The sequence below is a fragment of the Lolium perenne genome, chromosome 5, assembly GCF_019359855.2.
Source record: "Lolium perenne isolate Kyuss_39 chromosome 5, Kyuss_2.0, whole genome shotgun sequence".
Taxonomy (NCBI): domain Eukaryota; kingdom Viridiplantae; phylum Streptophyta; class Magnoliopsida; order Poales; family Poaceae; genus Lolium; species Lolium perenne.
In genome coordinates, this window is record NC_067248.2 from 258,177,810 (window position 1) to 258,205,597 (window position 27,788).

General features: G+C 46.9%; 3 protein-coding genes across 4 annotated transcripts; 1 reads left to right on the plus strand and 2 right to left on the minus strand.

The window, feature by feature from the left end:
- Positions 1 to 9,618: 9,618 nt before the first annotated feature.
- Positions 9,619 to 11,139, minus strand: LOC139831827 (uncharacterized). The gene has a single exon (XM_071821174.1). The coding sequence runs from the start codon at positions 11,137 to 11,139 to the stop codon at positions 9,619 to 9,621; it is 1,521 nt and encodes a 506-aa protein (XP_071677275.1).
- Positions 11,140 to 12,244: 1,105 nt separating this feature from the next.
- On the plus strand, positions 12,245 to 13,468 carry LOC127304380 (uncharacterized). Its single transcript, XM_051335069.1, has one exon. It carries the CDS (start codon positions 12,245 to 12,247, stop codon positions 13,466 to 13,468), a length of 1,224 nt encoding a protein of 407 aa, XP_051191029.1.
- Positions 13,469 to 14,746: 1,278 nt separating this feature from the next.
- LOC127302840 (transcription initiation factor TFIID subunit 15) lies at positions 14,747 to 18,680 on the minus strand. Of its 2 annotated transcripts, XM_051333482.2 has the most exons (8): positions 18,421 to 18,680; positions 17,570 to 17,686; positions 17,108 to 17,448; positions 16,815 to 17,012; positions 16,288 to 16,371; positions 15,609 to 15,690; positions 15,406 to 15,532; positions 14,747 to 15,233 (listed from the first exon to the last, which is right to left on the minus strand). In XM_051333482.2, exons 2-8 carry the CDS (start codon positions 17,684 to 17,686, stop codon positions 15,004 to 15,006), a joined length of 1,179 nt encoding a protein of 392 aa, XP_051189442.1. In that variant the 5' UTR covers positions 18,421 to 18,680; the 3' UTR covers positions 14,747 to 15,003. The 2 variants fall into 2 exon arrangements, with proteins under 2 accessions (XP_051189442.1, XP_051189443.1); XM_051333483.2 differs by lacking the exon at positions 18,421 to 18,680 and having other exon boundaries at positions 17,554 to 17,687.
- Between the last annotated feature and the right edge of the window lie 9,108 nt (positions 18,681 to 27,788).

Sequence of the window (27,788 nt, forward strand, 5' to 3'; positions counted from 1 at the left end):
GCTGGCCCGGTAGATGCTCTGTTTTTAGAAGCCGATTGAGGCATCATCGGCTGATCCTTCATTGCAACCTCCTTCAAAAATGGTGAGTTCATGCAGAAGAAGACCATTGGGTCTGGTTGGAAGAATTCAAAAGCTTTCCTGAAGACTCTACATTGTCCACCAGATCTCAAGATCATCAGTTGAAGGATTGGAGGATGGATTTTAAAGGACCGATACGTTTCTATCGGCTCATTACGCATTGGCTAAGGGGACAAATCGGCAAAATCAGTATGAGAGGAAATCGGCTAAATTAAGCTCAAAAGGAAATCGGCAAAATCAAATTGGGAGAAGTTCTTCATTGATAAGCAAGATTTCTTACATAAAGAGCTGATTGCTCTCAAAAGGAAGTACTGGGGGATACATTGCCCCATCTACTACTACTGATCCTATGCTAAAGGTCCTATCTACGGGCCGTCGCTGCCCTCGTCGTCGCCGTCGTCGCCGCTGTCGGCGCTACTCCCGGCGGGCTCATCGTCGCTGCTCCAGTGGCCGCCGGCCGGGCCCTCATTGTCCTCATCCTCCTCGTCAGCGTTGTCGTCGTCGCTGTCGAAGTCGCTGAGGTTCACCGGCCAGGGGCAGAACCGTTTGGCCGGCGGCTCATCGGAGGAGGTGTCATCTTCCTCCTCCTCCTCCTCCCCCTCCTCCTCGGGAGAGGTGAAGTCGTCGCAGGAGAAACGATCGTCATCGCTCTCCTCCTCCGTTTCCCCGTCGGCGAGGAAGCGGAGGTCGCTTTCCCCGTCGGTCAAGGACTTGTCGTCCTCAGACCAGACGGAGAAGTCATGGCTGGGCTCCTCCCCGGCCTCGATGGCGCGGCGGGTATTGGCTGCGTGGACCTCCGCCGGGTTCGGCTCCGGCGTCGGCTCGCGGGAAGAGGAGGACTGGGTGGAAAGATCCGATGGGGCAGAGGAGGAAGAAGACATGGTGGCGCAGGAGGGCTTTTGGAGTGCTAATGCGAAGGGGATGCGGAAGTAAACTGTTCGGAGCGGTTAAATAAAAGGGGATATAGTGGAAATTCAATGCCACAGCAGTTTCCGAGGAAGTGGTGCCTAAAAAAAAAAACTGCCAGGTCACGCGGAGAAGTTGAGAAGGAAAGGCATCATGATGAAGGATACTGCGACGGTTCTGCCACGACATGACCCAACGAAGAAAAAGCAGAGTGATTTTGGAATTATCAATTCCAAAACCAGGGGGGCATGTGTTATCACCAGAATTTGACCGAGTCAGAGGTGGGCCGCGATCAGGATGGGCTTAAAGATTATACATGGAAGAATATACGTCAATCGGCCTTATGCACAACGTTTGGGCTAGCGTGCCCGTGTATCTGTAATATAGTAGATCGCATCTTAGATTAAGAGATAGAATTTTACCCGTGCACGGTTAGGTGCACGCCTAAATTAGAAAATCCCCTGGACTATAAATATGTATCTAGGGTTTATGGAATAAACAACAACCAACGTTCAACCACAAATCAATCTCGGCGCATCGCCAACTCCTTCGTCTCGAGGGTTTCTACCGGCTTGCGATCTAGGCAGCACAAGCTTATTCTCGTTGTTCATGCGTTGCTCGTACTGAAGCCTTTTTGATGGCGAGCAACATAGTTATCTTAGATATGTTAGGGTTAGCATTGTTCTTCGTATCATATGCTATCGTAGTGCAACCCTTGCATATCTAGCCGCCCTTACACCTATCTTAGGTGTAGGGGCGGCACCCCGCTTGATCATTAGTTAGTAGATCCGATCCGTTACGGTTGCTCCTTGTTATTCAAGGATTAGTTTAACATCTGCAATAGTTAGGCCTTACAAAGGGTTGGAGGATCCAGCGGCACGTAGGGTGTCGTTTGCTAGTCCTAGACAGGATGTTCCGGGGATCAACCTCGTGTTGGTTTTTAGGCCTTGTCTAGGATCGGCTTACGATCACCGTGCGTGGCCGCGAGGCCCAATCGTGAGTAGGATGATCCGATTATGCGGTGAAAACCCTAAATCGTCGTAGATCGTTTTAGCTTTATCTTGATCAAGCAGGACCACCATATATTCGTGCACCTCGTACGAATCATGGGTGGATCGGCTCCTTGAGCCGATTCACAGGATAACCTGAGAGCCGATCGAGGCTCGTATTTAATGTTTACGTGTATGCCATGCAGGAAACTAAGCGAGGCATCTCCATCACCTTCCTGACCAGGTATAGGTCAGGTGGCACGCCCTTGCACCAGCATCGGACGTGTGTACCAGAGGCTTTGCGGGCCGTCGCTCGGAGGGACCAGGGCCAGCCGCAGCCCTAAGTTGTTCCCGGCTCTACTGTGTTGCCCGTCGCTGCCCGCCGGTGGGTTTTGACCGCAACAGATGCTGAAACTGATAACTCTGTAACAAAAACACCACTCTTCAGAACAGTTGCGATGTAGAGCTAGCCGATTCCAATCAAATCTGCTCCCCAGAGCCAAGAACCTTTCGGGTGAGTTGCCCCCCAAGCCTCATCCAAGGCGAGAACAGTAATGAATCAGCCAAACGTGTCCCCATCGGCTTCCAAGTTATAATGCAGAACCAGCCGATTCTAACAAAATCGGCTTTCCAGAGTAAAGATTCTTCAGGGCGAACTGCCCCCCGAGCCTCTTCAGCTCCCATCAAATCGTGACAGGAAAGCTCAAAAAACCGACGCACTGAAAGGGTTCGGAAAGATCAGCAAATCCGTTCCTTGAACCAAGAAACCTCAAATATAATGGCTTTCCGACTCCTCCTAGTTCAATCCTTTGCGCCTTGCTGATCAGATCGGCTCCCGGTGAGGATGTTTTGAATTTCTGATGCCCTCCAAAACTCTGGACGTAACAACCTTTGAAAGTGACATCGACCAAGCCGCCACCTTGGTCCACGCCAGGCAAAAACGCCATAGCCGCTTGATTCGCCCATCGGCTGTGCTCATGCTCCTAGGATCTGCATGCCTACACTGGCACCGCTGAACTTGAAGACTTGCAGAAGGAGTTGGAGGTCTTGAGAAAGAATTCATCAGTAGAGCCTCTCCTTGTAACTCAACAACTGCTCCATCAGGCTTCTGCTTATATCAGCTGTACCTCTTGAGTCGATGGCCATGCATCGGCTGTGTATCGTGATGCTGATGATTTTTTTTTTACCGGCCGATTTTTCCTATCGGCCCCCAATGTTTCACTGCACACATGTTTGTCTGCACTTGTTCATCTGATTATATGCCCCCCGAGCTGAATCTGCCAGGTGACTGCAGATATCGGCTTTGTGGTTAGCCAAGGCCCTGTATTTGCACGTCGGCTCCGTTAGGATTCGTGCTGATTCTCATCCGCCGGCGTGACCGCTGCCCAATAGATCGATGTTGAACACAAGCAGAACATGTGGTGAAGATAATTTTGGCCGATTGCTGGAATCGGCCTCCATATTGAATCGCTCAATGAAGGTTTTGTAATGTTCCTTCATAGATTTTTGGGGCCGATCCCAAGGATCGGCCTCGCCACGTTTGCTCATCGGTTTGTTCTTGCTACACGGTCAGGCCAGTGGATAAGACCAGCCTAGCCCCATCCTTTGTCACGTCGATGCGCTCGCCGTCATCCAACTTGAATGCATCGTTTAATCCTGGAGCACTAAACCCCGTTGGAAGGATGAGCACCATGTTTGTGCCAGCCGATGTTTCATCATCGGCTTTCCTTTGCTTGGGGCGCCACTCCATTTTTTGTGGTCGACCCTCTTCGTCCAGGGTTCGCTGAATTTTCGCGGCCAGATCAGGCCGCGCCTTTCGTAGTGTGTGCAGGTATAACCTTTCGGCTTCCTCCAAGCCGCGCAATCGCTGAACCCTACGCTTTTGGGAACGGCTGAGTCCATCAGGGCACCACCTTGGTCGATGGTACCTGTCTTCTTCTTCCTCTTCTTCGTCTTCCAGATCCTCGAGATCTTCCATCCGAGGGGACTCAGCGCGTTTGCTTCGAGGCGGGAGCGGCCCTAAGCGTTGAAACACAGACACGTTGGCTGCCTCCTTCTTCTTCTGGTTACATTCCGGGCAATTGCCGATTGTAGGCAATCGGCTCATTCCTGAATCCCAGCAGTGTCTGAAGAAGGGACAGTCCCAGTGCCTATCTTCGTCGTCTTGCTCCCTTGACTTTTCCTTGGCACGGCGCTCGTACTCCTCCTCATCGCGATCATGCCGACGATGTCTTCTTCCTTCTCTATCCAGACGATCTCTTTCATCATCACCGCTGGATCGTCGGCGTTGGTCATACTGACTCACATACTTGTTGAGGAGGTGATCAGAGAGAGGTCGCTGATATCTTATGTTCTTCACCTCTCCCTCTGTGACGTAGCGCTTGCCATCGTGACGGAGCCGATCGCGTGGAGCGGCCTCCTCTGTGTCCTTGCTACGAGAGCAGCTGCCCTCGTCTCCATCCTTGCCAGAGTGGTGTCCAGGTCCTACCATGTTGATGCTGAACGAGGATCCTGGCTGGCAACCTTCAGGGTAAGTGCACTCCACCATGTTAACGGCGGGGAAGGGGTGGGTGTCGACCTTCATGGCGTACTGGTTGAAAATCAGACGTCCTTGTTCTATCGCCATTTGGATCTGCTGACGCCACACCCTGCAGTCGTTGGTGGCATGGGAGACCGAGTTATGCCATTTGCAGTATGGCTTTCCGTTCAGCTCCTGTACCGTGGGGATTTTGAGGCCTTCGGGTATCTTCAACTGCTTCTCCTTGAGTAAGAGGTCGAAGATTTGCTCAGTTTTACTCACGTCAAAATCAAACCCTCTGGGCGGACCTGGTGGCTTTACCCATTTGCAGGACACGGGGGTTGCCCCCCGAGTCCATTCAGCCACTGCTACCTCTTGATCTCCCGCAGAACCTTCGTCTTCATCTGCCTCGACCAGGACTACTGCACGCTTGAATTTGTCCTGGTACAAGTCCGGGTGGTACAAGTCCGGGTGGCGCTGTTCATATGCCGACAGTTTCTGAACCATGTGCGCCAGTGAAGGGTAGTCTGCTTGGGAGGCCATGTCCTTGAGTGGCGATGCAAGGCCCACCACTGCCAACTCGACTGCTTCCTTTTCAGTTACACGAGCCGAATAACATCGGTTCCTTAGATTTCTGAAGCGCTGGATGTATTCTGCCACAGTTTCTCCACGCTTCTGACGTATTTGAGCTAGATCGGCAATGCCGGCCTCGGAAGCTTCTGAGTGAAACTGCATGTGGAACTGTTCTTCCAACTGCTTCCAAGTCCGGATCGAGTCCGGTGGCAACGAAGTGTACCACCCGAAAGCCGATCCCGTGAGGGACTGTGCGAAGAACCTCACGCGTAGTGGATCCGACGCCGAGGCCGTTCCTAGCTGTGCCAAATATCGGCTCACATGCTCGATGGAGCTGGAACCATCTGATCCACTGAATTTGGAGAAGTCAGGGAGCCGATACTTGGGTGGTAGCGGGACCAACTCGTATTCATCGGGGTACGGCTTGGAATAGCCGATTGTCCTCCTTTTCGGCACCATGTCGAACTGGTCCCTCAGGATCGTGCTGATCTGATCCACGGTGCTGGCTGTAGGAGTCGAACTCTGAAGATTCGCCGGGGTGGCATACTTAGCCAGCCATGCTTGCTTTTCCAGCTCTGAGCCAACTGCAGGAGCTGAGCTCTGGAGGTTCGTCGGGGTGGCATACTTAGTTAGCCACGTCTGCTTCTCAAGATCTGTCGCTGACGTTCCTCCTGCTTTCCCAGAAGTCCCTGCTGTCGCGGCCTGGTTCGTGAGCGCCCAGTTGCCGCAGTCTGGCACGTATGTGCACATGTACCCGTGAGGGATCTCCTTAGGCGCCTCATGCAAGAACTGGCAGTCACTAGGGTCACCACCGATCTTGTAGACGACGAATGCCGGTGAATTCGGCACTTCTGGTGCTGCCAACGCAAATGGCAGCGGTGGACGGGACTGGAGTGGCATCTCTCCTTGGTGTGTCCCGAGAGCTGGTCCTGACGGAGAGTACTGGTGCCTCATGATCTCCTGGATCACCCGAAGAGCGACACGCTCCAAAGTGTTCACCAGGTTCTCAGAGTGGCGGTGCAGCGAGTGAGCCACCATGTAGTTAATCTCCTGACGCAGGGACCTGGTGCGTTCTTCTGACGGGGCAGACAGGTCTATTCCATCGAGCGCACCATCAGGCGAGAACCCTTTCCACCTGATGCCATGGGAACGGGTTCTGTGAAAAGAGCCGATGAGGTCGGCCTCGAGGATAGCTTTGACCTCGTCATACTTCTTCTTGAGCTCGTCGGTCAGATCCTCGTACGTGACTGGGGTGCCGTCCGCCATCTCAGATGTAGATGGCGAGGTGGTTGATGTCGAAGATGGTCCCACCGGGCGTTCCAGAATGTGTTGCGGTCAGAAACCCACTGGCGAGCAGCGATGGGCAACACAGTAGAGCCGGGAACAACTTAGGGATGCGGCTGGCCCTGGTCCCTCCGAGCGACGGCCCGCAAAGCCTCCGGCACGCACGTCCGATGCTGGTGCAAGGGCGTGCCACCTGACCTATACCTGGCCAGGAAGGTGATGGAGAAGCCTCGCTTAGTTTCCTGCATGGCATACACGTAAACATTAAATACGAGCCTCGATCGGCTCTCAGGTTATCCTGTGAATCGGCTCAAGGAGCCGATCCACCCATGATTCGTACGAGGTGCACGAATATATGGTGGTCCTGCTTGATCAAGATAAAGCTGAAGCGATCTACGACGATTTAGGGTTTTCACCGCATAATCGGGTCATCCTACTCACGATTGGGCCTCGCGGCCACGCACGGTGATCGTAAGCTGATCCTAGACAAGGCCTAAAAACCAACACGAGGTTGATCCCCGGAACATCCTGTCTAGAACTAGCAAACGACAACCTACGCGCTGCTGGATCCTCCAACCCTTTGTAAGGCCTAACTATTGCAGATATTAAACTAATCCTTGAAGAACAAGGAGCAACCGTAACGGATCGGATCTACTAAATAATGATCAAGCGGGGTGCCGCCCCTACACCTAAGATAGGTGTAAGGGCGGCTAGATGTATAAGGGTTGCACTACGACAGCATATGATACGAAGAACAATGCTAACCCTAACACATCTAAGATAACTACGTTGCTCGCCATCAAAAAGGCTTCAGTACGAGCAACGCATGAACAACGAATTAAGCTTATACTGCCTAGATCGCAAGATGCGATCTAGGCAGCATGATGCTTACCGGTAGAAACCCTCGAGACGAAGGGGTTGGCGATGCGCCGAGATTGATTTGTGGTGAACGTTGGTTGTTGTTTATTCCATAAACCCTAGATACATATTTATAGTCCAGGGGACTTTCTAATTCAGGTGTGCACCTAACCGTGCACGGGTCAAACTCTATCTTTTAATCTAAGATGCGATCTACTATATTAAGATACACGGGCAATCTAGCCCAAACCCCTCGTGCAAGGCCGCTTCAGAGATCTTCTACAGGTAATCTTCCAAGCCCATCTCCCTTACGGCCCATCTCCTGATTTGGCCAAAATCTGGTGATAACAGATGCAGTCTATTCGTTGAATCAGATGATGGTGATCGGATCAAGATGTACAGTAAGAAAGGCCAAAATTATAACAATAGCTTGGAAAGGACCGGATACTACGTGATGAGCTCAAATTATGACACGTGGGTTCACCCGCCGGATTTGTAGCCGTTATACTACTCCAAAATAGTTTGAATAGCCTCCCAGTAGAGATTTTACACTTCCTTTTGTTTATTACATGTACCTGTTAATCAGAGGGTGTAAGAAGTTTTCAAATACACATAAAGCATTCCAGGCCCTGTTGTACCAATGATTTTACAAATTATTTCGGTTAGGTATATTGTGGCAGAAAATGCATGGCAAATAACTTTATAATAATCCAACAACAACAACAACAACAACAACAACAACAACAACAACAACCAAGCCTTTCAGTCCCAAACAAGTTGGGGTAGGCTAGAGTTGAAACTCATAAGATCTCGAAGCCAAGTCACGGTTCCGGAACGTGGATAGCTAACTTCCACGCACCCTGTCCATGGTTAAATCTTTCTCGATATTCCAAACCTTCAAGTCTCTCTTAACGGACTCCTCCCATGTCAAGTTTGGTCTACCACGACCCCTCTTAACATTCTCAGCACGCTTTAGCCGTCCGCTATGCACTGACGCTTCCGAAGGCCTCCGTTGGATATGTCCAAACCATCTGAGATGATGTTGGACCAGCTTCTCTTCAATCGGTGCTACCCCAACTCTCTCCCGTATATCGTCATTCCGTACCCGATCCTTTCTTGTGTGGCCACATATCCATCTCAACATGCGCATCTCTGCTACACTTAACTGTTGGATATGTCGTCTCTTCGTTGGCCAACACTCCGCGCCATACAACATCGCAGGTCGGATAGCTGTCCTATAAAACCTGACTTTTAGCTTTTGTGGCACTCTCTTGTCACAGAGTACGCCAGAAGCTTGACGCCACTTCATCCAACCAGCCTTGATTCGGTGGCCCACATCTTCATCGATATCGCCATCCTTCTGCAACATGGACCCCAAATATCGAAAAGTGGCTCTCTCCGGTACCACCTGCCCACCAAGGCTAACCTCTCCCTCCTCGTGCCTAGTAGAACTGAAACTACACCTCATGTATTCAGTTTTAGTTCTACTAAGCCTAAAACCTTTCGATTCTAGAGTTCGCCTCCACAACTCTAACTTTCTATTAACCCCCATTTGGATATCATCGACTAGCACCACATCATCCGCAAAGAGTATACACCATGGGATATCTCCTTGTATATCCCTTGTGACCTCATCCATCACCAAATCAAAAAGATAAGGGCTCAAAGCTGACCCTTGGTGTAGCCCTATTCTAATTGGAAAGTCATCAGTGTCGCCATCACTTGTTCGAACACTTGTCACAACATTATCATACATATCCTTGATGAGGGTAATGTACTTTATTGGGACTTTGTGTTTCTCCAAGGCCCACCACATGACATTCCGAGGTATCTTATCATAGGCCTTCTCCAAATCAATGAACACCATATGAAGGTCCTTCTTTTGCTCCATGTATCTCTCCATCAGCTGTCGTACCAAGAAGATGGCTTCCATGGTAGACCTCCCAGGCATGAAACCAAATTGGTTTTTGGTCACGCTTGTCAACCTTCGTAAGCGGTGCTCAATGACTCTCTTCCATAGCTTCATAGTATGGCTCATCAGCTTGATTCCACTGTAATTAGTACAACTTTGAACATACCCCTTGTTCTTGAAGATTGGTACTAAAATACTCCGCCTCCATTCTTCGGGCATCTTGTTTGACCGAAAAATATGGTTGCAAAGCTTAGTTAGCCATACTATCGCTACATCTCCAAGTCCTCTCCACGCCTCGATGGGGATACCATCAGGACCCATCGCCTTGCCTCCTTTCATCCTCCTTAACGCCTCCTTAACCTCAGACTCATGGATACGTCGCACAAAGCACATGCTGGTATCATCAAAGGAGTCGTCTAGCTCAATGGTAGAGCTCTCAACCTCTCCATTGTAAAGGTTGTCAAAGTACTCCCGCCAACTACGCTTGATCGCCTCATCCTTCACAAGAAGTTGATCCTCTCCGTCCTTGATGCATTTGACTTCGTTGACATCCCTCGTCTTCCTCTCCCTGAACTTGGCCATCTTATGTCCCTTTCGCCTTCCTTCGTGTTTAAACGTTGGTAGATGTCCTCATACGCCTGACCCCTTGTTTCACTCACCGTCCGCTTTGCAGCCTTCTTCGCCACCTTGTACATCTCCATGTTTGCTGCACTCCTGTCCAGATATAGGCATCTGAAACAGTCCTTCTTCTCCCTAATAACTTTCTGGACCTCATCGTTCCACCACCAGGTATCCTTAGCTTCCCTTCTACTTCCCTTAGTCACCCCAAACTCCTCTACAGCGACCTTCCGCAAGCAGGTCGCCATACTCGTCCACATCATGTTTGCATCGCCTCCTTCCTCCCAAGGGCCCTCCTTAATAACCCTCTCCCTGAAAGCCTGGGATGCCTCACCCTTGAGCTTCCACCACTTTGTTCTAGCGACTTTGGCACGCTTACCCCGCTGGACACGGATCCTAAAGCGAAAGTCAGCAACCACCAGCTTATGTTGAGGGACCACACTCTCTCTAGGTATCACCTTACAATCAATGCAGGCGCGTCTGTCTTCTCTTCTAGAGAGGACAAAATCAATCTGGCTAGAGTGTAGACCACTACTGAACGTCACTAGATGGGATTCTCTCTTCCTAAAGAGGGTGTTAGCTACGACCATGTCATAGGCTAGAGCGAAGCTCAGGACGTCTTCTCCTTCTTGGTTCCTGATGCCATAGCCAAAGCCCCCGTGCACCCTTTCAAAACCTATGTTGGATGTACCCACATGGCCATTGAGGTCTCCTCCTATGAAGAGCTTCTCACCAATAGGTACCCTCCTAACCAAGTCCTCTAGGCCTTCCCAGAACTCCCTCTTGGTGCTCTCATTGTGGCCTACTTGTGGGGCATACGCGCTGATAACATTGAGGACTAAGTCCCCAACGACCAGCTTGACAAGGATCATCCGGTCCCCTTGCCTCTTGATGTCCACAACTCCATCATTGAGGCTCTTATTGACCAAGATGCCTACTCCATTTTTGTTTGAAGTTGTCCCCGTGTACCACAACTTGAAACCGGTATCCTCCACCTCATTCGCCTTCTGTCCCTTCCATTTGGTCTCTTGAATACATAGGACATCAACACGCCTCCTCACCGCCGTATCAACTAACTCCCGTAACTTACCCGTCAGGGACCCTACGTTCCAGCTACCTAAGCGTATCCTCCTAGGCTCGGCTAACTTCCTTACCCTCCGCACTCGTCGAGTCAAATGCGGAGATCCTTGCTCATTTTTCACTACACCGGGGCGTCGGTGCAGCGCGCCACTAAGGATGCGGCGACCCAACCCTTGCTCACTTATCACCGTATCCAGATCAAGATACGGCGCGCCACCAAGGGGGTGACGGCCCGGCCCTTGCCCATTTGACACCACACCCGGGTTCCGATGTGGCACGTCGCTAAGAGGGTTACGCCCCAACGAGGTTCCTTTGGGTTTCATCTCCATAAGAGTGGCTGGGTTTTTTACGTTGTCTCGCCCCGCCTATCACAACCTTCCTCCTTTACCCGGGCTTGGGACCGGCTATGTTGAGACAACATAGGCGGAGTTTATAATAATCCAACAATGGAAAACATTTATGAAAGCAATAATTTTGCACATGCACTTCTACTACCTCCGTCTCGGTTTATCAGGCACGCACGCAATTTAAGACAAACTTTGACCATTGATTTGGTCAACGAAATATGATATATATATCTAAAAAATTTATATCATTAGATTCGTATGCAAAAAAGCTTTCCAATGATATAATTTTTGTGATATATATTTCATATTTTATTGACTAAAATAATGGTCAAAACAATTTCTTAAACTACGTGCGCACCTGTTAAACTGGGACGGAGGGAGTAGCTTAAATAATATAAATCTTAAACGTTTTATAATATGAAACAGATGTAATATAAATTTTATGGTACCACTACCACACTTGTCTTGTTGATTGTTGTGTTTGGCATACTCCGCGGGCCTTGAAATTGAGATGGCTTGTCAGTGCCATGGATGCAACATCCTTGACCGTGACTTGATTTCTGTATCAACATATGATTTAAGCGCATTCTGAACACGTTTGGTAATGTCTTGGGATGTTGTTTACCTGGTGTTTTCCGCTAAATCTATTCCACGCCCAAGAGAGTAGAGACATTGAGGAATCAGTCCGTCACGGTAAAGCCGAGCCACGAACGTATCCGTATCGGGTTACAATTAAGCACGGTAGGCTAAACCTAGTAGAACAGGGGTCCTAGTTCTACTAGGTTAGCTGCTGCAGTGCTGCCCGTTGCTACTTATACGCCATGTAATCAAACACCAGATTACCCCAAGAAATAAAGAAAGCAAACATGCTCTCGTGCTTGTGTTTCGGCGACAAAGCAAATCGCTAGAATCTTGTAGCAGTGCGATTGTGTGCTAGCGAATCCATGAATCGGCCTGCTACGTTAGATAAGTACGTTCGTGCTAGTTGTTGCAGCGCAATCGGCGAGGATTACAACAGAGAGCTTGCTTGTAAGGCGGCTACCTAGTTGTTAGTGTCAAGTTACTCGATCGAAGCACAGAGATGTCTACGCATCCGGTGGCCGCCGGCGGCGGCAACGGCGGTATCAATTGCAAGCGGTCGGCGCCGCTGTGGCCGAACCTTCCTGACGACCTTCTCGGCAAGGTTCTCTCCAGGATAGTCTCCCCGCGCGACCGCGCGCGCTTCGCCACCGTCTGCGGGGCATGGCGCGCCGCCGCGTCGCGGAAACCGGCGCCGCCCGTCGCCCCGCTGCTGCTCCTCTCGTCGTGCGGCCACAGCAAGACGGAGCACCTGTGCAGCCCCGACGACAGCTGGGTCTTCCATTCCCCGAGCACGGCGGCCAACAAGCGTTTGGTCGGCTCCCATGACGGCGGCTGGGTCGCCCTGTTGGACACGGACAACTGCGTGCTCGCCATCGTGAACCTGTTTTCCGGCGATGAGGTGGCGCTCTCGGCGGAGCAAAGTAACATCGCATCGGTGTGGCCGCACTTGCAGCCGGAGGGCGTCTCCAAACTCATCTTCTCCGGGAACCCCGCTTCCTCGGACGGCTGCATCCTCGCCGCCATCGTAGACGGATGGCTCTGGATCACATTGTGCAGAGTTGGCTGCCACGATGGTAGGTGGACCGCGAATTGCTGGGACCAGGGTTTGATCGACATTGCCTTCTGCAACGGTGACCTCTATGGTCTAACGAGACCTAGCCGGGAACTGTACAAATTTGAAATCGGAATGGAGGGAGACTGCACTCTGGTGGTCACGGCCAGCCAACGGCTGTCCATCCAAAGGCCCAACGAGCTCACTTGGAACGATGGAACTAAAGGAGGGTACATGAGCTACATCTTCGAGTTGCAGGGCAAGACGTCGATGGCGGTTCGGACCCGGTGGTTGCCTCACCTTGGTCCTTTCTTCAAGGTCTTTGAGCTTGCTGATATGGATGCCGATGAGGTTTACAAACACAAGTGGGTAGAGGTGGCAAGTTTTGGCGGCCATGCCTTGTTCATCGGGCCAACTAGATCCAAGGCGGTGCACGTGCCGGTAAGTGCCGAGCACCATGGCCTAGAGAGGAATCACGTGTATTACACTAAATATACCTGCTCATGGCTAAACAGTTTGCCCGAAGATGCGTTGTATTCCGTGGCATCGGATGGTGGTCATATCAAGATGTATAGTAAGAAAGACCAACATTTTGGAGATAGCGTGGAAAGAACCGGATATTATATGGAGGGCTGTAATTATGCCACTTGGGTTCACCCGCCGGACCTGTAGGATAGCATCCCGATAGGGATTTCACACTTTTTGGATTTTGATTTTACATGTTGAATCAGATGATACATGCAATTTTTATATACAAGGGATACATAACGCCTCACAATCATGTTGTACAGGGATTTTGCAAATTATTATGAGGAATTAGATGCCAAGAAGAACTAACTACTCCCTCCATCCCAAAATGTAAGACGTCTAAGGATTGGTCAAAAGTCAAACCTTACAAACTTTGACCAAATATTTAGAAAAAAATATTTACATCTACAATATCAAATTGACATATTAAGAAAATATACTTTAGGGTGAATCTATTGATAATGATTTAGCATTATAAATATTTATATTTTTGTGTATAAACTTGGTCAAACTTTAAAAACATTGACTTTTAACTAAACCTTAGATGCCTTATATTTTGGGACAGAGGGAGTAAAAAAGTTGGTTTTAAGTCAGTGACATGCATGGCAATTAACTCAATCTAATAAACCAACAATAAAAGTAATATTTCTCACATGTCTAGTAGAACTTAATTGGTTTTCTCCATGCATTGTGAAGCGTATAAATTTTACGTCGCCACCGTTATACATTTTTGTAGGAGAAACATCTGCACGTGGATTCCAAACCCGACATATGAAATAGAAGGATTTACGTCGCCGCCGTTATACATTTTTGTAGGAGAAACATCTGCACGTGGATTCCAAACCCGACATATGAAATAGAAGGATTTGTCCATATGAAATCCTGAGGTGGCTGGCAACATTAGCATCCTGCGAGATGAAATACACAAACAGTTAGAGATGGTGTTGTTAAAGGAAAAAAGAAAAGGATCATCGTGTTTGTAAAATTTGCAGCCGATACCTATCCTTCCAACTTAGGGCCAAGGCATCTCTGATCCGTGAGATAAATCTTACTCCGTATATTTGATCTCCTAATTTGGCATTGGATGGGTAATGGAATCCACATAATCATGTCAAAAGAAAATAAAAAGATGATTGATAACCCAGGTATTTCCAATTCCACTCTCCTACTTTTCTTTATTCCAGTTGGACGATAAGGTTAGAAAATGCTATTATCAAACAAACTAGTTAAAACGGGAACTTACTTCAATGATATCCAAATTAGTTCAATAAAACAAGCAAAAGATGGTTCTGATGTAGGATTCACCATCCAACCATTGTTTGAAAAACCATTCCGAGTTTCAATTCTCTTCAAGTGTGACACATAACATGGCTAAAGTTGTGAAACAATGGACTTAACTCCTAATTCCAACAGCACCACCGATTGCGCTGAGCCATATGACCGATTCCAGGTCCGAGTTCATTAAAGGTCAACCCGTTATGTTCTCAGAACTCAACCTAAACCCACAGATGTACCAGCCCGATAAACTGATAAAAAGCCACACTGCAGTTAATAATAATGCTTGTCCCAAGATAATAACAAAGTGTGCAGCACCACAGCTCTCCAACATCATAACTGAAGATTCATAAAACAAAAGGCTGGAGTAAGCAACTGAAGCATCGAAAACCATGCCATATTTTTCATCTGTAGCGATCATGGCCACGCTCACTGCCACGCTCCCAACTTCTGTCACTTCCATGGTCCCTGCCCCGGTCTCTTCCCCTTTCCTTCTCGCGGTCCCTACTCCGGCTTCGGCTACGGCGCCGCTCTCTTCCATGGCCACCTCTGTCTCTGTTCCTGCTTTCCCTTTCATCGTAGGAGTCCCTGCCCCGGTCTCTGCTCCTCTCTCGGCTTTCTCTTTCAGTGGAACCTACAATAATAAAGTGTAGGGATCACATGGAAATTCACGAACTACGGTTATGGTACACAAGTGGTTTGCCAAAACAACAATTACTACATACTAAGCATAGCAGCATAGTACAAGCAACACAAGACCATAACAAGATAAAATGCCAAAGTAAAGAAAACAGATCAAGTAATACCTCTGTGCTCTACTTCCCATCCAGCACGTCCAGACTGAGGAAGAGCTGGTGCACTTTCAGTTTGCTGTGATTTAATACGGAACTTCTTTTTGAGATTACCAAATTCGTCATAAATTTCTCCATCATCCTACAAAAAGATCAAGATTTAAAAATGGATACTTGTTACCATGACACATACAATGGTACAAAAGAATGTGACATACTTCCTCAGCCTCTTTCCGGCGCCTTCGAACTTCTTCTAGTTCTTCTTCATCAAGTTCTTTATAGCCACCACCCCGACCACCTCTGCAAAGAGAAGTAATTGATGAGAAAAGCTTCAAGACTCATCTAGTACCTTCTTCATAAATAGCCACATATATAGCTGCTTAGTTTATGACCATAAAACAGTACACCCAGTTGTGGTGCATCATGCCACTCTAGACAATGGGACATCACATCCTGTAAGAGATTCACCATCCAACAAGCATACAGAGCAAGTATTCTAGAGTAGACAAAGATTTCACATACTCAGTCATGACATAACAGATAAGCCAGTTGGATCATATTTAACATCCTTGTGCCAGTTTTGCTAAAAAGGAAAGAAGACCCTAAGAGGCCCAAAGAGACAGCAAAGTGCAAATGCTACTGCAATTAGACTGTCATTTCATCCGTGGCCTTTTCATGCCTACTATTGAGTACGATTGTTTTTCCCAAATTGTTAACAACATATCAGTTCCCACAAACCCGGAGGAACAGCATGGACAAGTGCAGCACATTTCAGTAACAAAACGAAACATCCTCACTAAGTGCAGCTCTTTATGCACATTGACATTATAACACATAACATGTTCAGTAAAAATAATCTCAACATGTCAGATCAAATGGTACATATTTAATTTGTACCTCACGCCACCTTCATTGTGACCTGGCTTGCTCGTGTTGCAGACATTACATTTGGTCCGCTTTGCCCAGTTCACGTTGCCACACCTGAAACACACATCCAGATAAGCTTCATGTCAGATAACAGCTATAATAGTACTTAAACCTGGAATGCAAATACAATTTAATCAATCATAAGTACAACAGTGCAAAAGGCATATTCCTTGCCAGGTTTACAAAAATACTTGTGAGCCAATAAACAACTGCAGTTGCAGTAAATTGAAGAAAGGGCTGCAATGTTTAGACCTTAGAAGATGGTCAGGCAGTTACCAAATTACTTAGATTTCAAAATGGGCATACGGGGCAGGTGGGCAGCAACTAATTAATACATGCAGTAAGAAACATAAACTAGAATATGGTCAGGCAGTTACCAAATTACTTAGATTTCAAAATGGGCATACGGGGCAGGTGGGCAGCAACTAATTAATACATGCAGTAAGAAAAATAAACTAGACATATCAAAGTGAAACCAAGAAAATTGGTGTTCTTACATCGTACATGGCCAATCATTTGGACCAAACAGCCCAGGAGGACCACCAACAGCAGGAGCACGACTGTTTCCTCTTGCATCATCGCTACCACGGCCTCTGCCCCTACCACCACCACCTCCTGATCCACTAACACCAGCAGGACGGGAGGCTCCGCAGCGATTACAAACACCACGGAAGGCAAAATTTACATTGCCACAGCTGAAAAGATAAATCATATAAGAACATATAGAGTACATGAAAAAGAGCATCCTGGTCAACAGCAAAAGAGAAGTTGCCCACTAATCATAACAGACCTTGCATTTGGACACATCCAGTCTCCATCTTGCTGCCAAGCTTTTGCTGGACCATCACCACGTCCACTGCCTCTGCCTGACCCGTTATCCAATTCATCTTGTTCAACAAGGTCAGCAGCGACACTCAAATTCATGGAGTTATCAGAAGATGTATCTTTGTTTTTTGACACAGCTATGTGAACCTGAATGATGCTTCCATGGAAATCTTTATTGTTGAACCATTCAACGGCTGCTGAAGCAGCATGCTGATCCTCGTAAGTGACTGTGGCGTCACCCTTTGGTTCATTTGTAGCTTTGTCCCTATATATCCAGATTTTCGGTTGGCCAGTCCTTTTGTCCTTCTGTTGAGTGTTGACAAGAGGAGGTGACAAAATTATTATGAACTCGAATCAAACAAGGCTTACAAGTCTATTTAAGGATTCGCATGTGGTCGCAAAAAATGTTACCTGGCAATACCCATACCTTAAGCAACCCTATAGTACCAAAATATTCAGCCAACATGGTCTCATCAGTTCCTGGAGGCAGATTGCATACGTAAATAGAACCATTTGGCGGTCCTCTTGAAACGTATCCAGCCATCTGCAACAAAAAGCACAGGTGAAGACGATAAGTGCCATTCTTCTAAGCGTGTTTTTTGAAGCAATATCACAAGCAGAGAAGTGCTGTCAGCAAAACTAGCAATGGGAGAAACAGGGCAGGGCAGGTAGTAACACAGAGAAGATAAAATGGAGGCTAAAGTAGGGATTGAACTATATCATGATGACGCAGCATAAAGTAATGTGAAGTCTACTTGCTCAGAATGCTGTAGTTGAGAGAGTGAGGGTTACATTACTGTGCACAGTCAGTCCGGGGGGCACTTTGCATGAAATAGGTAAAATATAAAGACATACTTGACTAGAATGATAAATCAATAGTAACAAAACGATAACGGCAGCCAGTCCAGCTACGGATGGGCCCAAGTAGAGCTCTAAATCAACAGCAATCTATCCCTAGCGCAGCATTCAAGCAACTAGCAGCTGGCAAGCCAGCCACACGTATAACATATCAAACTCAAACAATAGTCAGAAACTGAGGCAGAAATCATCCGAACCCCACGGTAAACATTTGGCGAAGACATTTCGACCATTCGGCGCTAAATAAAATTGAGAGCGCCATACATGTAAGCATGTAAGTAGCAGCTACAGAACTTGCACTGGGACCAGATCACTGGATCACAAGTAGTACTGGGCAGTAAGTGTAGCTAAGATCTGCAATCGGAGTTGACTTGGGCACACCGAGCACAGGGCAGGAGGCAAGAGGAGGACGCGGCGTACCGGGGGGCACTCTCACGGAGAGGATGCGGATGCGGAGGGAGATCCGGGGGCGGAGAGGCGATTCAGCTGGAAATAAGTTGGTTCGGGGACGAACGGCTTCCGGAGCGGGGCGGCCGGGGATGGGCCTGGAGCTCCGGTTCGCCGGCGGGCGGGCGGGAGGAGGCGCGGTTCCGGCCCGGAGCGCGCCGGCGGGCGACGGAGGTGGTGGAACCCTAATCGCGCGCGCGCGCCTCCTATCCTGGACTGATCTCTCCGCTGGACCTGGCTGGAGGAAAGAAGGGAGCTGTAGGGTTCTGTGTGTAATTTCGGCCAAGCGTAGGGGGCAGCTCGCAAGTCGGACCTGGGCTCCGCGAAATCCATTCATTGTGGGCCGGGCCGAGATGTTCGAAGTTGCTATAAAGCACCAACGGCGAAATAGGCATCATGACATTTTCCCACATATTATCTCAGCGGAACAATCAGCGTTTGTTCCCGGCAGGCTAATTACTGATAACATTATTTCGGCGTATGAATGCTTGCATTTTATGAAGAAAAAGAGAGGGAGACATAAACAGCATGGAGCCCTTAAGCTTGATATGATGAAGGCTTATGATAGAGTTGAGTGGAGCTATCTTAAAGCTATTATGCTAAAATTGGGTATTCATCAAGGTTTTGTCAATTCAGTTATGAAGTTGGTCTCTACGGTTTCTTTCTCTGTGCTAGTAAATGGAGAGAGCATAGAATTTTTCAAGCCATCCAGAGGAATTCGACAGGGTGATCCCATCTCACCGTACTTGTTTTTGTTAGCAGCTGAAGGTCTTTCTTGCCTTTTGAGGAGCAGGGGAATGAAAACTTATCGGGCATCGTTGTGGCGCCCCAAGCACCCCCGGTCAATCATCTTCTTTTCGCAGACGACAGCTTGCTTTTTTTTCAAAGCGAATTCGAGTGGGGCTAAAAGTACCTAATGAAAGCTTATCTGGTAAGTACCTTGGCATGCCGACAGATGTGGGTACTAATAAGAATGGTACTTTTAAGTACTTGACAGACCGAATTTGGACGAGGATTCAAGGTTGGATTGAGCAAATCCTATCTGCTGGAGGGAAGGAAGTCTTGATTAAATCTGTCGCTCAAGCTATCCCAACCTTCTCGATGTCCTGTTTTAAACTGCCTAGAGGGTTATGCCAAAAAAATTGATGTGCTGCTCAGAAACTTCTGGTGGGGTAGTAAACATGGACAAAGGAAGCCTTGTTGGGTTTCTTGGGATACACTCACTATGCCCAAATTCATGGGGGGGCTCGGTTTTCGTGATACATAATTGTTCAATATGGCACTTCTTGCCAAACAAGCTTGGCGTCTTCTGATAGAACCCAATTCTTTGAGTGTCAGAATACTAAAATCTGTAAACTTCCCAAATTGTGATCTCATGCAGGCCAATCTGGGCAATAGGCCAAGCCAGATATGGAGAGCAATATTAGAGGGAAGAGATGCTTTGAACCTAGGAGTTATCAAGAGAATTGGTAATGGTCAAAGTACAAGAATCTGGCAGGACAATTGGATACCTCGAAGCTCTAAACTTCGGCCTTTTGTTGCTCTCACAAATAATCCACCTACTTTGGTCTCAGAAATATTAGATCATTCTTCATGATCTTGGAAGCATGAAGTACTTCAGCAACATTTTCTGCCTATGGATATCACGGCTATTGAATCAATACCGATATGTACAGCATACCAAGAGGACATATGGGCATGGAATTTTGAGAAGTCTGGCCTTTTTTCGGTCCGCTCTGCATATAGAGTTCTTGTGAACACAAAAAAAAACCCGGGAGGACTGGCTCGAGGGGAGGCAATCGAGTTCATCTTCATCGACGGAAGGAAAGCTTTGGTGCAAGATGTGGAAGGTGAAGGTCCCAAACAAATTACGTGTTTTTTGTGGAGACTGTCTCGCCAATCTATACCTACTGGATCAATCCGATTTCATAGGAATATGGCAGTTACCCCTGAATGTTGTTTTTTCCATGCTTCAGTGGATGATTGGAGGCACTCATTGATAGATTGTGCGATGGCACGGAGTGTGTGGGCGCTGTTGGATGAAGAACTAGTTGAACACATCTCTATTAATCAATGCAGTAATGCTAAAGAGTGGATTTTTTTTCTCATCGAGTCTTTAAACCATTCTCAGCTGGTGAAGTGTGTTATCACCCTGTGGGCAATTTGGACTGCAAGAAGGAAGGCCATCCATGAGGAGATTTTCCAAAGTCCGTTCGCAATCTTTAAGTTCATTGAAAATTTCAACAATGAACTGAGTAATCAAGGTCTTAAAACTCAGACCAGGTCCATGGGGACACCTCAACGGTTAACAACTCCTACTTGGATTCCTCCTATATTTGAGTATGTTAAAATTAATGTTGATGCCGCTGTTGCGAGAGCTGGAAATCGTGGTGTGGTGGCGGCAATCTGTCGTAGTGTGGATGGACATTTCATGGGTGCTTGAGCTCTAGCTTGTATGGGTATTGCTGATCCTGCCACTCTGGAGTCCATTGCATGCCGTGAGGCATTGGCACTGGCTAGTGATCTACAGATTCCCAAGTGTGTTATAGCTTCAGATTGTCAGGAAGTAGTGTCAGCCTTGAAGAAAAAATTTCTTCCAAGTTTCAGTAGTGTTCTGTGTGAAATAAAGAAGCGTAGTGCTGAGTTCATGGATGTTAGATTCATTCATGAAAATAGAGTTTCTAATGGGCATGCCCATGATCTAGCTCGTAGCTCTCTGGATTTATTACAAGGTCGCCGCCTGTGGCTCCTTAACCCTCCTGATGTTGTACCTTTGGTCATTGAGTAATAAAGAGCTATGATCCCTAAAAAAGGCATCATGACATTTTTCTTTTCTTTTTATGTTATAAAAAAGGCATCAGGAAAATCGTGTTCTCGGAAGACCCTGCCTGCCTCCTCTTCCGGTGGTTGCCCCCATGTCTCCCTTGAAATGAATCGTGCACGACGGCGTCTCCGTGATTTCTGCGTGCGGAGTCGGCCGCCCCGCGCGACGGTGGGTGGTCCGCATAGGTTTGGCGTGGGGATTCGATACGGGAAATTGCATTCTCCAAGGGCGGCGAGCTCTATAGTCTCAGGGGTTACCCTCAAGTGCTTGTCAGGTTTGAGATCGGTATGGTGGAAGACGGGACGCCGGTGATCATAGCCACCCATCATCGGCCGGCCATTCAAATCTGGTATGATGGTTGCGGCTACAACCCCGTGGAGCATGGCACTTACATCGTGGAGCTGCTTGGAAAAATGACGATGGCACGCGGTGAGGAGAGGGTGGCTGTCCAAACAGAAGCCTTTCTAGCTTCAGGGTGTCCGAGCTTGTTAGTCTCAACGATCACAAGTACTATTATAAGTGCAAGTGGGTGGAGGTGACGAGTTTGGAGGACTATGCGTTGTTCTTAGAATGCTCTAAGGCGGTGCACTTGCCAGATGGTGAACATCGCGGTATAAAGAGAAACTACATCTACTACTGTAGACCTAACACTACTAGAAAACGGGCTAGTAGTGGCGCACCTGTTTTTGCCATTAGTGGCGCACTAGTGGTGCGCCCACTGATATCACGCCACTGCTAACAATTAGTAGTGGCGCACTAGTGGTGCGCCATTGCTATTTGACTTAGCAGTGGCGCACCTGGTAGTGCGCCACTACTAGCTTCATGGTGCGCCACTCCTAAATGTCTGAGGTGCGCCACTGGACAGAAACAAGGTGCGCCACTACTAAAATTTGAAATTTCTAGATCTGGATCTGGATCTGGCACATTTTGTTTCGAATTTTTTGGCTCGTTATTTTTTCTCGTTCTTGTTGCTAGAATTATTTATGCAATGTTCATTCTCATTTTTCTTAGCCTAGCTGCCGACGAGGATGGATGAGAGAGGTAGGAGAGTTGAGGAGAGGTGAAGAGAGGTGAGGAGATGGAGGATGTAGGAAAGGATGAACAAGAGGACGAAGGCCAGAGGTAATGGAGGCCAGAGGGTCGCTGGAGGGTCGCCGGAGGGTCATCGTAGGGTCATCAGAGAGTAAGGTCACCGGAGGTCACCATAGTGGAGGAGCTCGCCGGAAAGTAAGGTCGCCAGAGGTCGACATAGTGGAGGAGGTCGCCGGAGTGAAAGGAGAAGTAGAAGAAAAGGATGAAAAGAGAGGAGGAGAGGAGAGCAGGAGGAGGAGAGGAGAATGTGTGGAGAGAGGGAGGAGGGAGGAGGGAGGAGAGGGTAAGGGCATCTCCAACGGGGCGACCCATCCCGCGCCCGCGCGTCCGGATGGGTCGAGCCGGACAAAATCCCGGCCCAACGCGGGGACGCACCGCAAAAGCAGACGGTCGCGGCGTCCAGAACGACGCAAACCCGACCCAAATCTGGGCTAGGTTTGCGTGCCCGCGGAAGGCACGCGCCGTCCGCTCGCGTCCGGGCGTTGGTCGCCTTGTCTTCCTTGGTCCCACCTGTCGGTGACCCGGGAGGCTATTAAATGGGGACTAGAGGGGATCTGGCCCTCCACTCTAGTCCCCACTCCACTCCCGCAGCGAAACCGCCGCCATGGCCCCGAAGCGACGGTTCGCTTCCGGAGCCAACGATGACGAGGCGAGCAGCAGCCGCCGTCGTCCGCCAGCGCTGCGGCCTGCTTGTGACGGTAAAGCACACGTCCGTTGGGGAACCCCAAGAGGAAGGTATGATGAGTACAGTAGCGAGTTTTCCCTCAGTAAGAAACCAAGGTTATCGAATCCAGTAGGAGTCAAGAAGCACATGAAGATCGTTGGTGGCGGAGTGTAGTGCGGCGCAACACCAGGGATTCCGGCGCCAACGTGGAACCTGCACAACACAATCCAAATACTTTGCCCCAACTTAACAGTGAGGTTGTCAATCTCACCGGCTTGTTGTAACAAAGGATTAATTGTATAGTGTGGAAGATGATGTTTGCGAAGAACAGTAAAGAACGAGTATTGCAGTAGATTGTATTCGATGTAAAAGAATGGACCGGGGTCCACAGTTCACTAGTGGTGTCTCTCCAATAAGATAAATAGCATGTTGGGTGAACAAATTACAGTTGGGCAATTGACAAATAAGGAGGGCATGACAATGCACATACATATCATGATGAGTAGTGTGAAATTCAATTGGGCATTACGACAAAGTACATAGACCGCTATCTAGCATGCATCTATGCCTAAAAAGTCCACCTTCAGGTTAGCATCCGCACCCTTCCAAAGATTAAGTTGCAAACAACGCAGACAATTGCATTAAGTATGGTGCGTAATGTAATCAACACAAATATCTTTAGACAAAGCATTGATGTTTTATCCCTAGTGGCAACAAAGACATCCACAACCTTAGAACTTTCTCACATCGTCCTGCATTAAATGGAGGCATGAACCCACTATTGAGCATAAATACTCCCTCTTGGAGTTACAAGTATCAACTTGGCCAGAGCCTCTACTAGCAACGGAGAGCATGCAAAATCTTAAACAACACATATATGATAGATTGATAATCAACATAACATAGTATTCCATATTCATCGGATCCCAACAAACGCAACATGTAGCATTACATATAGATGATCTTGATCATGTTAGGCAGCTCACAAGATCCAACAATGATAGCACAATGAGGAGAAGACGACCATCTAGCTACTGCTATGGACCCATAGTCCAGGGGTGAACTACTCACACATCAATCCGGAGGCGATCATGGCGATGAAGAGTCCTCCGGGAGATGATTCCCCTCTCCGGCAGGGTGCCGGAGGCGATCTCCTGAATCCCCCGAGATGGGATTGGCGGCGGCGGCATCTCTGGAAGGTTTTCCGTATCGTGGCTCTCGGTACTGGGGTATTCGCGACGAAGACTTTAAGTAGGCGGAAGGGTAGGTCAGGGGGCGTCACGAGGGGCCCACACGCTAGGGCGGCGCGGGCCCCCCTAGGCCGCGCGGCCCTAGTGTGGCGGCGCCTCGTGGCCCCACTTCGTATCCTCTTCGGTCTTCTGGAAGCTTCGTGGAAAAATAAGACCCTGGGCGTTGATTTCATCCAATTCCGAGAATATTTCCTTTGTAGGATTTCTGAAACCAAAAACAGCAGAAAACAGCAACTGGCTCTTCGGCATCTTGTCAATATGTTAGTGCCGGAAAATGCATAAATATGACATAAAGTATGTATAAAACATGTGAGTATCATCAATAAAGTAGCATGGAACATAAGAAATTATAGATACGTTTGAGACATATCAAGCATCCCCAAGCTTAGTTCCTACTCGTCCTCGAGTAGGTAAACGATAACAAAGATAATTTCTGAAGTGACATGCTATCATAATGTTGATCAATACTATTGTAAAGCATATGTAATGAATGAAGTGATTCGAAGCAATGGTAAAGACAATGGTTAAACAACTGAATCATATAGCAAAGACTTTTCATGAATAGTACTTTCAAGACAAGTATCAATAAGACTTGCATAAGAGTTAACTCATAAAGCAATAGATTCATAGTAAAAGGTATTGAAGCAACACAAAGGAAGATTTAAGTTTCAGCAGTTGCTTTCAACTTGTAACATGTATATCTCATGGATAATTGTCAACATAAAGCAATATAACAAGTGCAATAGGTAAACATGTAAGAATCAATGCACAGTTAACACAAGTGTTTGCTTCTAAGATGGAAAGAAGTAGGTAAACTGACTCAACATAAAAGTAAAAGAATGGCCCTTCGAGGAGGGAAGCATGGATTGCTATTTTTGTGCTAGAGCTTTTATTTTGAAAACAAGAAACAATTTTGTCAACGGTAGTAATAAAGCATATGTGTTATGTATAAGATATCCTATAAGTTGCAAGCCTCATGCATAGTATACCAATAGTGCCCGCACCTTGTCCTAATTAGCTTGGATTTACATGGATTATCATTGCATAACATATGTTTTAACCAAGTATCACAAAGGGGTACCTCTATGCCGCCTGTACAAAGGTCTAAGGAGAAAGCTCGCATTGGATTTCTCGCTTTTGATTATTCTCAACTTAGACATCCATACCGGGACAACATAGACAACAGATAATGGACTCCTCTTTAATGCATAAGCATTCAACAACAGATAATATTCTCATAAGAGATTGAGGATTGTTGTCCAAACTGAAACTTCCACCATGGATCATGGCTTTAGTTAGCGGCCCAATGTTCTTCTCTAACAATATGCATGCTCAAACCATTCAACTCATGATAAATCACCCTTACTTCAGACAAGACGAACATGCATAGCAACTCACATGATATTCAACAAAGGTGAAATAGTTGATGGCGTCCCCAGGAACATGGTTATCGCTCAACAAGCAACTTATTAGGAAATAAGATACATAAGTACATATTCAATACCACAATAGTTTTTAAGCTATTTTTTCCATGAGCTATATATTGCAAAGACAAAGAATAGAATTTTAAAGGTAGCACTCAAGCAATTTACTTTGGAATGGCAGAGAAATACCATGTAGTAGGTATGTATGGTGGACACAAGTGGCATAGTTTTTGGCTCAAGGATTTGGATGCACGAGAAGTATTCCCTCTCAATACAAGGCTTAGGCTAGCAAGGTTGTTTGAAGCAAACACAAGTATGAACCGGTACAGCAAAACTTACATAAGAACATATTGCAAGCATTATAAGACTCTACACTGTCTTCCATGTTGTTCAAACCCTCGCCAGAAAATATCTAGACTTAAGAGAGACCAATCATGCAAACCAAATGTCAACAAGCTCTACAGTATTTCTTCACTAATAGGTGCAAAGTATATGATGCAAGAGCTTAAACATGAGCACAACAATTGCCAAGTATCAAATTATTCAAGACATTATACCAATTACCACATGTAGCATTTTCTGTTTCCAACCATATAACAATTAACGAAGCAGTTTCAACCTTCGCCATGAACATTAAGAATAAAGCTAAGAACATATGTGTTCATATGCAACAGCGGAGCGTGTCTCTCTCCCACACAACGAATGCTAGGATCCAATTTATTCAAACAAAACAAAAACAAGAACAAAAAGACGCTCCAAGTGAAGCACGTAAGATGTGACGGAATAAAAATATAGTTTCACTAGATGTGACCTGATAATTTGTCGATGAAGAAGGGGATGCCTTGGGCATCCCCAAGCTTAGATGCTTGAGTCTTCTTGAAATATGCAGGGATGAACCACGGGGGCATCCCCAAGCTTAGAGCTTTCACTCTCCTTGATCATATTGTATCATCCTCCTCTCTTGATCTTTGAAAACTTCCTCCACACCAAACTCAAAACAAACTCATTAGAGGGTTAGTGCATAATCAAAAATTCACATGTTCATAGGTGACATAATCATTCTTAACACTTCTGGACATTGCACAAAGCTTCTGAAAGTTAATGGAACAAAGAAATCCATCAAACATAGCAAAACAGGCAATGCGAAATAAAAGGCAGAATCTGTCAAAACAGAACAGTCTGTAAAGACGAATTTTTCTGGGGCACTAAACTTGCTCAGATAAAAATTCTCAAATTGAATGAAAGTTGCGTACATATCTGAGGATCACTCATGTAAATTGGCAGATTTTTCTGAGTTACCTACAGAGAATACTACTCAAATTCGTGACAGCAAGAAATCTGTTTCTGCGCAGTAATCCAAATCTAGTATGAACCTTACTATCAAAGACTTTACTTGGCACAACAATGCAATAAAATAAAGATAAGGAGAGGTTGCTAAAGTAGTAACAACTTCCTAGACTCAAATATAAAACAAAAGTGCAGAAGTAAAATAATGGGTTGTCTCCCATAAGCGCTTTTTTTAACACCTTTCAGCTAGGCGCAGAAAGTGTGAATCAAGTATTATCAAGAGATGAAGCATCAACATCATAATTTGTTCTAATGATAGAATCAAAAGGTAACTTCATTCTCTTTCTAGGGAAGTGTTCCATACCTTTCTTGAGAGGAAATTGATATTTAATATTACCTTCTTTCATGTCTATATATAATAGCACTAACAGTTCGAAGAAAAGGTCTTCCCAAAATAATGGGACAAGATGCATTGCATTCAATATCCAAGACAACAAAATAAACGGGGACAAGGTTATTGTTAACCGTAATGCGAACATTATCAATCCTCCCCAAAGGTTTCTTTGTAGAATTATTAGCAAGATTAACATCCAAATAACAATTTTTCAATGGTGGCAAATCAAGCATATTATAGATTTTCTTAGGCATAACAGAAATACTTGCACCAAGATCACATAAAGCATTACAATCAAAATCATTGACCTTCATCTTAATGATGGGCTCCCAAACATCTTCTAACTTCCTAGGAATAGAAGTCTCACGATTTAATTTCTCTTCTCTAGCTTTAATGAGAGCATTTG